This window comes from Pipistrellus kuhlii, unplaced genomic scaffold (assembly GCF_014108245.1).
Source record: "Pipistrellus kuhlii isolate mPipKuh1 unplaced genomic scaffold, mPipKuh1.p scaffold_m20_p_2, whole genome shotgun sequence".
NCBI classification, from domain to species: domain Eukaryota; kingdom Metazoa; phylum Chordata; class Mammalia; order Chiroptera; family Vespertilionidae; genus Pipistrellus; species Pipistrellus kuhlii.
Window position 1 is genome coordinate 40,488,242 of NW_023425515.1, and position 14,459 is coordinate 40,502,700.

The window sequence follows — 14,459 nt, forward strand, 5'->3', positions numbered from 1 at the left end:
TCCTGATGGATCAAGTCTTACATACTGCAATAATCCACCATCCCAACAACCTTCCTTGTTCTGGCTAAATGTCCCTGACTCCTATAGTGTATTTTTTATGTCACTTAGAAGTATAAATCTGGTCCTACATCTTCAGAAAGTTAAGGCTACTAACCAAAGTGAGAAGAAGCAGGATAGGGAATAATTATGCAAGGCAAAATATCATGAGTCAATGCCAATTACAAGAAGCAAAATGACAGCTAATGTGTGTTTTGAAGAGTGCTTATAAGATTGCACCTATAGTAACTTCTTGTTTGTGTTTTTTTTCTGTAGGTGATTTTCTTCCACCCCCACCCCCACCTCTAGATGACCCTGGTACTCTTCCATCTGTCTCTGGAAACTTCCCTCCTCCACCACCCCTTGATGAAGGTTCTTTCAGGGCACAGGTAAGATCTGTCGTTGAAGTCATGTTTATAAGCCATGATAGGAAGCTCATGAATTCAGTGATTGTTTTTATGGTAGGTATACATTTATCCAGAGCCCACAGAGAGCTTTATGACACAAAAAGCTAAGGCATTTTAATGCAAAACACCCAACTAAGGCTTCTAAGAGCTTAAACTCCCAAGCCTTAGAAATCCTTTTACCTACTCATTTGTTTCAAAACTGAAAGCCATGCTTTAGGAATGTCATTTGAGAAGTTCACATGTTCTTATTATCCTGGTGACACACACCAGAAAATCACCTACAGAAAAAAAATCCCACATATTTTTATTGCCTGTTTTTCTTTATTCACAAACATTGCGTTCTATGTGACTAAGGCTGATATTTTAAAGCTCTGGTTAGTCACTAGTTCCTAATGGTCAGTGGTATCTTTCTAGCAAAAGCAGCAGCAAATGTTTGTAGGATTTTCTCTTCTGAGTGAGGTCCATGATGCACATTGCACAATGTATTGATTATATACAACTGTTGTGCTCCAGAGACTGGTGATTGTATTTGGTTAGAATAGGGTGCAACATTAGAAGTAGTTCTCAACCTGTGATCATGCAGGCTCATTGATGACCACTTGCCACCGCTTAGGCAGCCAAATGCTTTCTATTCATGTCAGGGAGGAAACATAAATAACACAATCAAATAATTATTGTTAGTTTTTAGGGGTGATGTGGTTACTCCAGATAAGGTGGAGAAAAACACACAACAGTTCTTACCTTTTAGAGAAACATTGGAAATATTTGAGGAGAAGTGAAATGGTATTTGATATTTGTTACAAAAGAATAAGAGTAGGTATTTTGTGAGAATACAGGTAAAAAAAAAAGTTTAATTATGAGTTGATAATTATTGGGTGCTGGAGGTTTATTCTACTACTTGGTCTACCTTTAAATGTTTAGATTTTCTCACAATAAGTTTTAAAGAGGAAAAGCATTAGAAAATAACCCTTAAATTGTTTGGTCCATTATCTATCTTTCTTTGTCCTACATTTTTGGGTTTGGGGAGATACAGGAAGAAATGATTCATTCATTCAATAAATTTTCTGTGTGAGCACCCTAATACCACTAGGAGTTCTATAGCAAAAAGGACACAGTTCTGCTCTCAAGACACTTTATGTTAGTAAAACTAGATAAAAGTAATAAAATACATGCAATACAAAGTACATTAGAATTGGATCAGTTCTATGGGTTGAGGAAAGGGTATAGGATACAACTATCGGGGTGGACATGGTAAAGTGATATGGAAAGAAGGACTTTGAGTAGGAGAGGCAAGAATGAGCCAGTGGGTTTTTTCTTTCTTTCTTTCTTTTTTTCCTTTTTTTTTTTTTTAAATATATATTTATGTTTTTTTTTTTTTTTTTTTTTTTTTTTTTTTTTTTTTTTTTTTTTTAACAGAGATTAAGGGAAAGGGATAGAGAGTTAGAAACATCGATGAGAGAGAATCATCAAACAACTGCCTCCTGCACACCCTCCACCTGGGATGTACCCACAACCAATGTACATGCCCTTGACTGGAATCAAACCTGGGATCCCTCAGTCCAGAAACTGGTGCTCTATCTACTGAGCTAAACTGATTATAGCTTTCTTTCTTTCTTTCTTTCTTTCTTTCTTTCTTTCTTTCTTTCTTTCTTTCTTTTTTTGGGTATATTTTCATATACTAGATCTTAGGAAATAGAAGATGCCTCTTTTTTAATTATTTATCAGTTGTAGTTAAGTTCCTAGGCTAGATCCCAAAAGACTCTTCTTTTTTTCTTCTTCTTCTTCTTTTTTTTTTTCTTCTTCTTTTTTTTTTCTTCTTCTTTTTCTTTTTTTTTTTTTTTCTTCCCAGCTATCATGGCACAGTGGATTGAACTTTATCCCATGCACCAAGAGGTTTCTGTTTCCATACTGGGCTGTAACTCAATCCCTGTATTGGGTGTGCAGGAGACTGTCAATTAATGTTTCTCTGTCATTGATATTTCTATCTTCTCTCCCTCTCCCTTCATCTCTCTTTTAAAAATCAATAAAACAAACAAGAATTTTTTTCATATAAACATTACAAACTCCTATACCTTATCTTATGTTAAGCTGGTAAAAATAGATCAGATACTAGTAATGGACAGGAGTCTGACAAAGTTTATATTTAGTTTATGCATCTGAGAGATCCCTTGCAAATGGAAACAAAATGATCAATTTTCCTTTTTATTTTTTGTAGTCATTTATTAAAATGAAAATAAAAGCTTTAAAGCCTTTTGTATACTTTTGCTTTTACTTTGTGGACGTTAGTTCTTGGCAAATTTAATTTACTCAAAAGCTTCACTTACTCAATCTTCTCTGTTGATTCGTCATTACAGAAACTATTTTGTGTTTTACTTTGTGGACGTTAGTTCTTGGCAAATTTAATTTACTCAAAAGCTTCACTTACTCAATCTTCTCTGTTGATTCGTCATTACAGAAACTATTTTGTGTTTTTTTGTTTTGTTTTTTTGTTTTTTTCATTTACAATCTTTATTTCTAAAAAGTTTGTTTGATTTTGTGAAAGAAGACTTGTGTTTGAATAATAGTTGAGCAGCTATTTTGAGCCGGTCACACTGAGTCCCAAAATCTTCATAATTAACAATAAAGCAGACAGATCAACATCTAATAATTATATGAATTACAGATGTATTTGAATTTCTAAACTCTAGTGGCTTTACAGTTATTCTGAAACTATAATTATTACTATATAAAAATAACAACAGCTAGAATAATAGTAGCAATAGAGCCTTGTTAAAGTGCTCCATTAAGAAAAATTTGAAAAGTCCTGAAATTATAAAAAGTCTTGTTCTGTAGGGACCTTGCCCTGATATCTGTTCTGAAATCACAACTTTGTTTTTAAAAAGGAAGGAAATAAACAAAAAGCCTGTTGCCATGTTGGCTTATGTTCTCTGCAAAACAAAAGGAAGAAGGATAAAAAATAAAATTGAATTTGCCAAATGGCAAAAGACAAATCTGGTAGGCAGAGGCCTGCAAATTCTTGAATATATGAAAGACTACAGATGTGTTATAAAGGAAATGGGTGTGCCCTTCCCTGTGGTTTAGTGATAAGACAGGATAGTGACTTGGCTCTATCTTTATCCCCCTTTAGATAGAAGCTATGTTGTACCCTAAAGTCATATAGCCCTCAGAGACAATTTTATATTTTTTTCTCTAACAGTATGGTGAAACCTCCTGTTGCCAAGTCCAAATTGTAGCTGGTAGATGTGTGTTTTTCTGTAGAATTCTGTTTATGTTTCCAGCTGAATTTTCAGGTTGGAGCCAAAAGAATGTCCTCTAAGTGTGACAATAAGAATGAAAAGATTTTCAGAGCTGGAAGGAACCTAAGATATAATTTAGTTCATCCCTGCAACCTCCATCTAGCTAAGACCTTTTGCAATACTGGTCCTTGCTAACTGACTTCCTCTCTGTACAAATGGAAAAACTGAGAAAAAGAAGGTGTATATGATGTAGTTTCTGACTGAACTCTTAATGAATCCGAGAAATTGTGACTCCTGGATTTGTTGTTCTTCTCACTGGGTGCATATTTTTGCTTTAGTCCTCTGTCTGGCTCTGAGGTTCAGATGAAGGGGTTTCCTGCTTGCTGTTTGGAAGGACCAGGTGCTGATGGAGTTCTGCTTGACTCACTGAATGCATGCTATTTGCTGTAGACTTTCTTTTTCTTTGAAAAGGGCAAATAGTTAGCATCAAGAATTATTGTGTTGACAGTTCTCATTTTTATGGAAAAAGATGAGAGTCTTAGAAAACAAATGAGACATTTTCTGGTTGTTTCTATCAGAGTCAATTTGACCTCTGTGTCTGTAAGGTTTGGATTGGGCATTTAGCAGTCACTTCATTCATTCACTGTTCTTCATTTACTTGCTATAAATCGAATACCTTCTCTAACTCAGTGATATATATTAGAGATTATAACCTTAGAACTTGACATTAAGGATCTAGAGTTTCAACTGTGGACCTGTTAGTTTTGTTCTGAGCTGATGCCACAGTAGGTAATTTCCATTTCAGCAACAATTGGTAGGTAAATTGCATTGTTTAGAATAGTTTCAAAGTTGGCAGGGGGCAGTGGGGAGGCAATGTGTCATAAAGTTTCAGGTTTGCAAGGGAATTAGAGGCCTTAACTCAAATCCCTTTCTGTTGTTAGAATCTCCTAATTTTTTTCTTCAATTTTGTAAAATGCTTATGGGCGACTGTTATAGGTAAGGTTATGCTTGAAGGATGAGATGGATCAGCTACCACCTCTGAATCAAGTTCGAATATGTTTCTTCTAAATTAAGGTGTTTCATGGTAAATTATGCCTTAGTCATCATGCTTTGATCAAAAGCACAATCTAAGACTTATATTGTGGTTGAGGGTTAGGGACATAAATTAACTCTGGAGATATGCAGGAAAGATTTTTGGAAATAATTTCAATTGAACTGAACTTTGATGGCTAGAAAAGACCTTAATTTCAAATGGGTGATTGGAATTTTCAGTAATGAGGTAATAAGAGTAACAATACAAAGGAGGGAAACAAAGTAAGTGTGAAAAGTCTGCATCTCTAGCTGTGGAATTTGTCCTTTATTCTGGAATAATTGACCATATTTTTCAGATCTTTGTTACTCTTTTAAGTATAAGGATGACATCCCCAGGCCTGTGTTGGTTGCCAAGAGGTTCTTTTAACACACCATAAGACAAAATGTGTTGACTTGTGGGAAACCCCATGCAGACAGCTCTGATTGTCTGGTTCACTTCCTTGAGCTCCTTGGGGACATATCTGTTGATACCTGATGGCTTTAGGTTCAGGTGTCCCATATTTAACTTCCTCTTTTTACATTTCTACTTCACTATTTTTTCATGACCTCCAATTGACAACATTTAACTTTGCCTCTCACATTGTGACTCAGTCCTGTGGCTTGCTTTTACTTGCCTAATATCCAGTCGTTTTACATCTTCAGTATTTATGTCCCTTATTCTATTCATTCAGGCAGGGTGGCCATGTGTGCTACTATAATTCTAGTCCCTCCACCTGATAAAACAGACTATTTTGTCCATTCAGAGCAGGTTACTCCAAATAGTGATTTTTTTTCCCTCTTATTGAATAGAAATTTATCCCTTTATGATTTCCTCACACAGATTTTCTTCCTAACCTCTTAGAAAAGAATGTATATTTGAATGTACTTCCAGCCAGGAGAGAATTAGCTAATGTCTGTCCCTAAGCAGGTGATCAGTAAAGAAAGAGGTAACTTTCCTGAGGTGAGAGTGAGAACAGTGTAATATGAACTGTTGTGAACTGTGTACTGAACTTGGGGAAAAGCCCAAAGTTAGTTAAAAGGAGAAGAGAGAGAGAAAATTCTGAAATCACTTATGGAATCACTTAAAATCCATCTCCAAAAAGTTGTAAGCCCAGTCATTTCTATTCTTTCTTTATTTTTTTTTACTATTGTTTTTATTGTTGATACTATTCTAGATGTCCCCCATTTTCCCCACTTTTGCTCACCTCTATCCAGGCTCTACCTCCCCTCCCCTCCCCTTCACCACTATTTTTTCTGTATCCATGGGTTATGCATATATGTTCTTTGGCTACTCTCTTCACTCATTTCTATTCTTGTGAAACAATTTCAAAACTTATATATGGGTAGGGTGGGTTGTCATCATTTATCCTCTTAGACATTTAATGTTTCATTTATCACTGATAACTTAAAAATCTATTTAAATTCTAGAAGAACTGACATTGAAATCTGTGTAGTGTGACATGACCCTTAGTCTAGTATTATTTTGGTCACAGGTATTGAATGACAGAATTTTACTTTTAGGCTTAGAGAACTCAGGCCCACTGCCATGAAGACACAGAAAGAGCCAACAAGACTTGCTTAATGGTGTCGACATATCCTATTAAAGAGATCATCCCTTCTGCACCTGGTAATGGGTGAGGAAGGAGGAGGCTGGGTAAAACAGAAGCATATCCAGGCTCCAAAGGCTAAGAACAGAGGTCGTGTGAACTATTGCCAGAGAAAAACCAAAATGCTCAGTGAAAGCTTACCTCCTCTCTAAAATGATTGTCCTTTCTGTGCAGGGAGAATATAAGGATTTCTTGATACATAAACTATCAAAGGAGATGCTTGTTTCTCCCTGGCCCTTTGCCTTGTTCCTTTGGGCTTTGGGTTAGTGAGCCCTAGTTACTTTGTGGGGTTGTTTGTGATGCTGGCAACAGCAGTAGCAGCAGCAGCTTAATTTGCCATTATCTCCTCCTTTTATGGTTCACATATGTAGGTCAGAGTATGTTTAGCAGGGTTGGTGGGTTCTTAGGCATGTAGCTGGTTCTGGTCAATGTGACTTTCTAGAAGCAAATGTCAAAGTTTTCCTGTTTGTCTTTCACTCTGAATCATCGTCTGATTGGGTATTCAGTGGAGAAGAAAGGGGTATTTTTGGTGTCTAGACATATAAAAACTTCTTTGAAAGTAGCAGGCTTAAAGCTGACAGGGATTATTCCAGTGTTTTATTTAGCAACTGGAATCTTTTTAATGGAAAACCATAGTTTCTCTTCCTTATTTTTTAAATCTTTATTTAAAGAGATAAACCCTTTTTTTTTTGGGGGGGGGGGAAGGAATTGATAGTGAAGTAGCACACACAAACACTCTACTTTATCAACTCAATTACCATTGAAGTTGACAACATGAGATAATATGGGAGGCATGCTCTCTGTCTATGGGGAAAATTGATTGATCTCTGGGCAATCAGTCTCATGGTAAAACCCGTTGTGGTCAGTTCTGCTAATATAGGGAGAACCAATAAGGTTAACTTTGCTTTAGATTTTGAATTACCCCCATTTATTAATAGGGGTGATTAATAATACTTATATATTTCAGAAAATTTTCTTTGCCCAAAGTTAAGTGAAACTGCAGCAGGGTCTCCCAAGTCAGTGGAAGGTTTTATTCAATTTTGTCTCTCCCAGCAAAAATTTTAGTGATTTCTTCAAAGCTGACATATTTTTTCCATGTTTAAAATATAGTTCATGTTTGTTTGTTTTTCTAGTAATGTAAATAAATCAAATGACATAGACTAAATGCTTTGAAACACGTTTTCTCTATCAAGGAAAAATTATGATATGAATATATATCCCACCTCCAATATGTATTCTATTTAGAACTTGAACATTCTTCCTCCGGTGGCATTGAAAAGGGTATTGAAATCAACTTGTTGAGCCTGGCCAGTGTGGCTCAGTGGTTGAGAATCAGCCTATGGGTCAGGAGTTCTGGTTCAATTCTAGGTCAGGACATATGCCCCTTCTGTGGGCTCGATCCCCAGTGTAGGGTGTACAGGAGGCAACATATCAACGTATCTCTCATCATGTTTCTCTCTCTTTCTCCTACTTTCCTCTCTGAAATCAACAAAACATATATTTTAAAAAAGTAAAAAATAAAATAAAACAATTTGATGAATGTGTTGTAATATTTTAAACGTTATGATACTTCTTTTTAAAGAATCATTCCTCACACTAAACACTGTCATTGCATTATTACTGAATTGTAATTTTTACTTGTTTATTATATTTTCTTATTTTTTTTTAATTCATCATATTCATTCTTCAATCCCCCCCGCCCCAGCCCTTTATCTAGTAATGTTTGTATCATGTGGGTGATATATTCCCTGACATCTTGTGTATCTGACAACTTATTTTTGCCTTCAGATTTAAGTATAAGTTTGACTGCAATTAAAATTTTAGGGTCAAAGTTCCTTTATATCAATATTCAAGTATGTCTATACTGTTATTTAGTATTTATTGTTCCACATGTGAAATCAGATGACAGTCTGATTCTTTTTTTTTGAATTATACTTAAAAATTTTTATTTTTTTTTATTTTCCCCATTACCTCTATCCCCATACCCTCTTCCACCTCCATTCTCTCCTTTCCCCCAGCAATCACCACACTGTTGTCCATGTCCTTGATTTTTTTTCTCTCTCTTTTTCTGTTTTGCTCAATCCCTCCCCAGCCTTACCCTCCTCTCCTCACCAGAGCTGTTTGACTGCTCTCTGAGTCTATCTCTGTTTTGCTTATTAGTTCAGTTTATTTCTCTAATTTAATAACTTTTTCTTGTTTGACCTATAGGCTTTATTTATGGGATTCAGCAATTTGACTACAATGTAGCTAGATCCAGGTTCCTTTACCTTCAAACCAGTATTTCTATTCAGCATTCCATGAATTTGTTTGAGCTGAGGAGTCGGATTTTTATTTAGCTAAGAAGCATTTTCTTGTGTTATTTGGAAAAAGCAATTTAATCTTCTATTTTCTCTTTTCTTCCTTGTAGGGCTTCTATTTTGGATTTTTTCTCTCTCATCTTGCTATTCTTTTTCAATAGTTCTATCTTATGAAAGAATCCTATTGAATGTTTTTCTTTAGTTTGCATTTTTGTGGCAATAGCCTACTCTTGACTTATAAATCAACATCTACCTGAGTTTTTGGAGAAAATGTGGTTGACAATGACTCTAGATCTGCTCTTCCAGTAGGCCTAGTTAGCTTGCACTCCACACTTTATCTTTTATCTGGTTCAATATTATAAAGCCCTTTAAATACAAGGCGGCTTCAGGGCATCTGCATGCAGTCTTCACCCTGTGTGTAATTAGGGGAGTCACGCCAGTCAAGGGGTTTCCTTTGGATACACATACCAAGAGAAGTCCAGAAAGATTCACTCCAGCCCTCACCACTATTTACTAGTTGTGAGGATTCACAAGCAGGCAGCAAAGCCTACATTTGTCATGTCATGCACATATGTCAAGTAAGAGCAGCAACAGGCTATAGCTAGCCCTCTGTGGTTGAATCTCCCTATATCCCTATCCCTACCTCTAGTGATTCTGTTACCAGGAGTGTCAGGAAATATAGCAAAGTCATTATTAGGAAGGATGAAGTCATTAAGTGATTTCATTACTGTTTTGGCTGGCTTTCATGTTATATTCCACACATCTTTCCCAAAGAGACTCCCCAACCCCTCACTGTTTCTGTTGTAGCAGCTTGCAGTCAGCTCAGGTGTATCTACCCTTTGCTATTTATCTCAAGCTCACTCTGCTGCCCTTGAGGGCTCCACGATAGAAAAGTCCTCCATGGTTGCATTATGTAAGCCAAGCCAAGTTTCAGAGACAGCCAATTATGATCGCTAGCACTATAAACACTGGATCTAGACTGCCTGAGTTCATACCTGGTTCCACCCTCATTAGCTACATGATTGTGGCCATATTATTAAAATTTCCATGCCCTAGTTTGCTTCTTTGTAAAATGGGCATAATTACTGTACCTAGCTCTTCTGATTTCAAAGAGATAATGCACATAGAGAACAGTGTCCCTAACATATTCTAAGGCTTCGTAAATGTTTACTGTTGATGCTATTGCTGTTGTGCTAGCTGGTCTCCGTGCTGAGCTCTGGCACAGTTATTACTGCCGTTTGATTTGCACCATGCCTTTCCCAAAGCTCACTAGTTATCCCATTGCTTGCTCCTATGTGCTTGGGGATGTTAAATATTTTTGCTAAAGAAATACTCTCATGTAGAGCACTCAACAGACTGTCAAATTACAGTTGGAAAGCAGGGGAGTGTTGGGGAAAGGGGGAAAGAGATCAACCAAAGGACTCGTATGCATGCACATAGCACAACAAATGGACACAAGGGGTGTGGAGTGAGGTCATGCAACAGGGGGTAGGGGAGGCTGGGGGGTCAAGGGGAAAAATGGAGATATATGTACTACTCTATGTAATACTTTAAACAATAAAAAATATATTAAAAAAGAAATACTCTCACAAATCTACTATGCAAAATGAATGATAGAATTAAATAATCTTTTAGAGCTCTTATAGCTTTAAAATACAATGTCATGGCAATAAAATATTACCTCTTTATAACTTTATATTAATTCATAACTTATAAAATCCTTTGTATTATATTTTATCTTCACATATAAGAAAAGTACAAATGTATTAACAAATAAAAAAAAGTTAAGAATCAAAGAGTCAAGGCAACTTGTTTAGCTTTCACAACAAATGTCAGGGAAGCAGTGATTTATTTTTAAATGGACCAAACAAAAACAAAATGCATTTTGGGAACTTTTAAGTCTCTTGGCTTAGTATCAATTCCCTTACAAATGAGAAAAGGCAGATGACTTTAAGTTCTCTCAAAGCAGCCAAAGTCATCAACAATATGTGTTCATGGCTAGTGGCCAGGGCCATTGATAGATTTCTTTGTAATTCTTCAGTGGAAAGGAGCTCATCTTCCACTGACCTCCCACATAGTCTTTGCCAGTCCCCTCGCACATCATGCCATGGCTTTGGAACACCCTGTTGGGCTCCTGGATCTTGGAGTTCCTTTGTAATTTACGTAATCCACTCAATGAGGGCACAAAAACAACTTGATCTAAAAGAAGGGTAAAAGAGGGAGTAGAATAGGGGTGTCGAACTCAATCAGAGAAGGGGCCAAAATCTAAAATCCAGCCTAAATCGCGGGCCGAATGGTTTACTGAACAGTCATAAACTGTCATTGTGATGGAAACGCAGCGGAGTGCAGTGATGACAGCGCGGTGCGGGCCACATTGCAAGGCCTGGCGGGACGGATTTGGCCCGCGGGCCTTGTGTTTGACACATGTGGAATAGAACATGCCACGACCAAAAACCTAAGGATTTAACTCATATTTTTATTTTTGAACTTCAATTTTTTAGACAGATTTTCTAGACATCGCTGATTTTGCTTGATCCATTCAAAAGTCAAGTATTTGCCAAGACCGGTTTGGCTCAATGGATAGAGCGTCAGCTTGGGGACTGAAGGGACCCAGGTTCGATTCAGGTCAAGGGCATGTACCTTGGTTGCGGGCATATCCCCAGTAGGGGGTGTGCAAGAGGCAGCTGATCTATGACTCTCTCTCATCGATGTTTTTAACTCTCTATCTCTCTCCCTTCCTCTCTGTACAAAATCAACATTATATATATATATATATATATATATATATATATATATATATATATCTCCCTAATAGATAAAACAATATTTGTTCATGTATCACATAAATTCCATAAATTCCAAAATTGATTTTAAAAAGTAAAAGACTTTCATTTACTTTATCTACTTTGAGTTTTTAAATAACTTATGAATAGAGAAGGGTAGTGATAAATTTCCCTCTTGTCCTAGTGAAGGTAATAAGACTCAGAGAGGTTAAGTAATATTCTTTGTTTCCATATTATTAAGCATCTCAAACAAGGATGAAACCCTATTTTTTCTGAGTCATGCTAGTTCATTTCTTTCTCTTCAGTCACCATGGCTTTATTGTTATGCTGCCTTTATATTCTGTTTCAATGAAGGACACAAAATACAACCTGTCACTTTCTTCTCCAAGTATTTTATTGTTGTTGTTTTTAATTCTCAGCCAAGGACATGTTTTTATTGATTTTTAGAAACAGAGAGAGAGAGAGAGAGAGACATGTAAGAGAGAAAAATCCATCCTTTGCCTCAGACACACATACCAACCAGGAATCAAACCCTTTGTATGTGTCCTAACTAGTATTTGAACCCACAAACTTTTGGTTAACATTCCAAGCAAGTGAGCTTTCAAGCAAAGAAGTTTCCATGTACTTTTACTTTTTGGTCTCTCTTGATGGATTCTGTGTTAGATTTCCTTATTGCAATATTTTCCTGTGTGTTTTTTGTTGATTATCTGTATCTTTATAGATTAGAAGGATGTGCTTTGGCTTTAAAATATAAGAAAGTTCATTACAATCTTTAACCTCAAGTTCTTTGTATAATTTTTGTTTGTTTTTATATTTACTTTGTCAATAAACTTTTAAAAAGATGTCAGTTTTTATTATTGCAGAAAAAAAAAGTAAAATTGCTGGTACCTGCTAAAAAATGTGTTTTATGGTTTTATGGCAGTTTTTTTTTTCTTTGTTTTTTTCTTTGTTTTTGGTTTGTTTGTTTGTTTTTGTAAAGAGACTAGGTAACACAGGGTCAAGAGGATTCATATTATAAAAAGTGTAATTTTACTGTTTATTTATTTATTTTTTAAGTAAAGGGTTTATTTTCACACCTCAAAGAAATAAGAAAGAAAGAAACATAGCAGGAGCTCAGAAATTCCCTTATTTCCCCATCATTCATCCCATTTCCTTTATTGGTTAAAGTAGTCTCTGCCTGTCCTACAACTTACCTTCTGCTCTGAACTATGCATAACACATGAAGATGATATGTGATCTGGTGCAGATCTTCCATAAGAACCAAATCTCACTTTTTTTCACTCATAGAATGAGTATGATAACCCAATTATTTTCTAATATGTTTTTTGTATGTTTAATGATCAAGTGAAAGCCCATTTGATAACACTTTCTAACTTAGTAAGTAAAGGATTTACCTTAAAAATAATTTTTGTAATAGTATTTCAACATTCCTGAGCTTTAATTCCGTTTATTAAAATTATCCCTCCTCCATATGTAGAGCAATGAATAATTGCATGGCTACTAAATATTATATTTGCTGGCATTGTGTGTATTGGAAAGAGAATAACCAACTCTCCAGTGAATAGAGATTTACTGATACAGCCATGGCTTACTACAGTATGTACACTTCTGAATCAAGGTCTTGAATTCTAAAAACCTGTCTCAGAAATTCATAGAGTACCTGGTAGGCTCAGACTTAGGTATTCCATGAAGAAGTGATTAAACAATTGAAAAAAAATAATATGGCAAACCACTGTGCACATTCAGGAGACATCATCATTTTTATTATTATCTTATGTCAAGCCATTTTGTAAGATATTTGTTTTCTTTTTTTTAGCTTGTTGAAATTTTCTTCTGACTGAATGGGGATAAGAGCCAGTTGTGGGCTATGTCAACTATAGAGAAAAATTTCCATGGAGTTACAGATTCATGAAACAAGAAAACCCCCTGCCCCACCACATTTATCTCTATATACTGGGATTTAAACCACACTCCTAACATGAACTTAACTCATTTCAACTCTCCTGAATTGGCACTTGCACCTGTTTACCGCTTCCTCTGATTCTCTAATGACTGTTATTTTTTCAGCCATGCTCTTCTGTGTCTTTCAGAGGTAACACTCTTGATATTTTGAGCCTCCTTACTTACTCCTTCAATTTTCACTTAATAAAACTTACTTTGTCCCTGTGCTATATCTGTGATCGTTTCTTTTCTCTCTTCTTTACCAGATTCCCGTTCTTTCTTTTTTTCTTTTTCTGACCCTAAATTTAGGTGTCCACTCAGTATTCTTATTTTCTGTCTTCTTCTTATAGAAGCCACAACTCTAACAGAGGCTACTTTGATCTCTTTATTAAAACCTTGAACTCATATAACTCTAGGCACCATGTTTCCTTTGACAACTTATTTTGCATTTCTATAGGATTTTTCCGCAGGGAAAACCTTCTGTTTCTTCACATTTAATATGTTCCAAATTTTACTCATCACATTTCCCTAAGGCTTCCATTTTGTTAGAGGTACCACTGTATTGTCTAGTCTTTTAGACTCTAAGCACTGTGGTCATTGTCTTGCTATTTCAATGTATCTGTTGCCAAGATCTGACATTTTTTTTTATTTTAAGAATGGCTCTCAGGTTTTCTTTAGTATCTTTATTTTCCCATTTGTTATCCTAGCTACTTTCTTCTCCATATTGCAATAGTCTCATTGCTTTGATCTGCTTTTTGTTTTTCAAAATCCAGTTGCATGTTTTTAAGCAACTGGTCTTCAAAAAATGTTATTTTCTTCCTATGGCTTTTAATGAGTTTCCCCTCTTGGATGATTTTCAGAGTAGGTCATGACTTTGGCTCCCTTTAACACATACCCTCTCTCTCATTGTGCTCTTTGCAGTTTCCTGTAGGGCTGATGTTCTCACTCTTAGCTTCCCATGCCAAGTTAATTTTCCTTGTGTCTTTTCTGGAGTATCCTCATTTCTCAAAGGATCAGAAATCCTTCTCATTTTTAGAAGCCTAACTGAGATCCACTTTCTTCCCCAGAGCCTCTGATACTA

At 35.9% G+C, this 14,459-nt stretch overlaps 1 protein-coding gene across 7 annotated transcripts in view; it reads left to right on the forward strand.

Moving 5' to 3' along the window:
* The window catches only part of LOC118723992 (LIM domain containing preferred translocation partner in lipoma), a 639,355-nt gene that overhangs the window by 278,981 nt on the left and 345,915 nt on the right, over positions 1-14,459 (forward strand). For all 7 annotated transcript variants that reach the window (XM_045583798.1, XM_045583802.1, XM_045583803.1 and 4 more), the window contains one exon: positions 313-425. In XM_045583798.1, the coding sequence (XP_045439754.1) occupies positions 313-425 (113 nt within the window). The remainder of the gene's footprint in view (positions 1-312; positions 426-14,459) is intronic.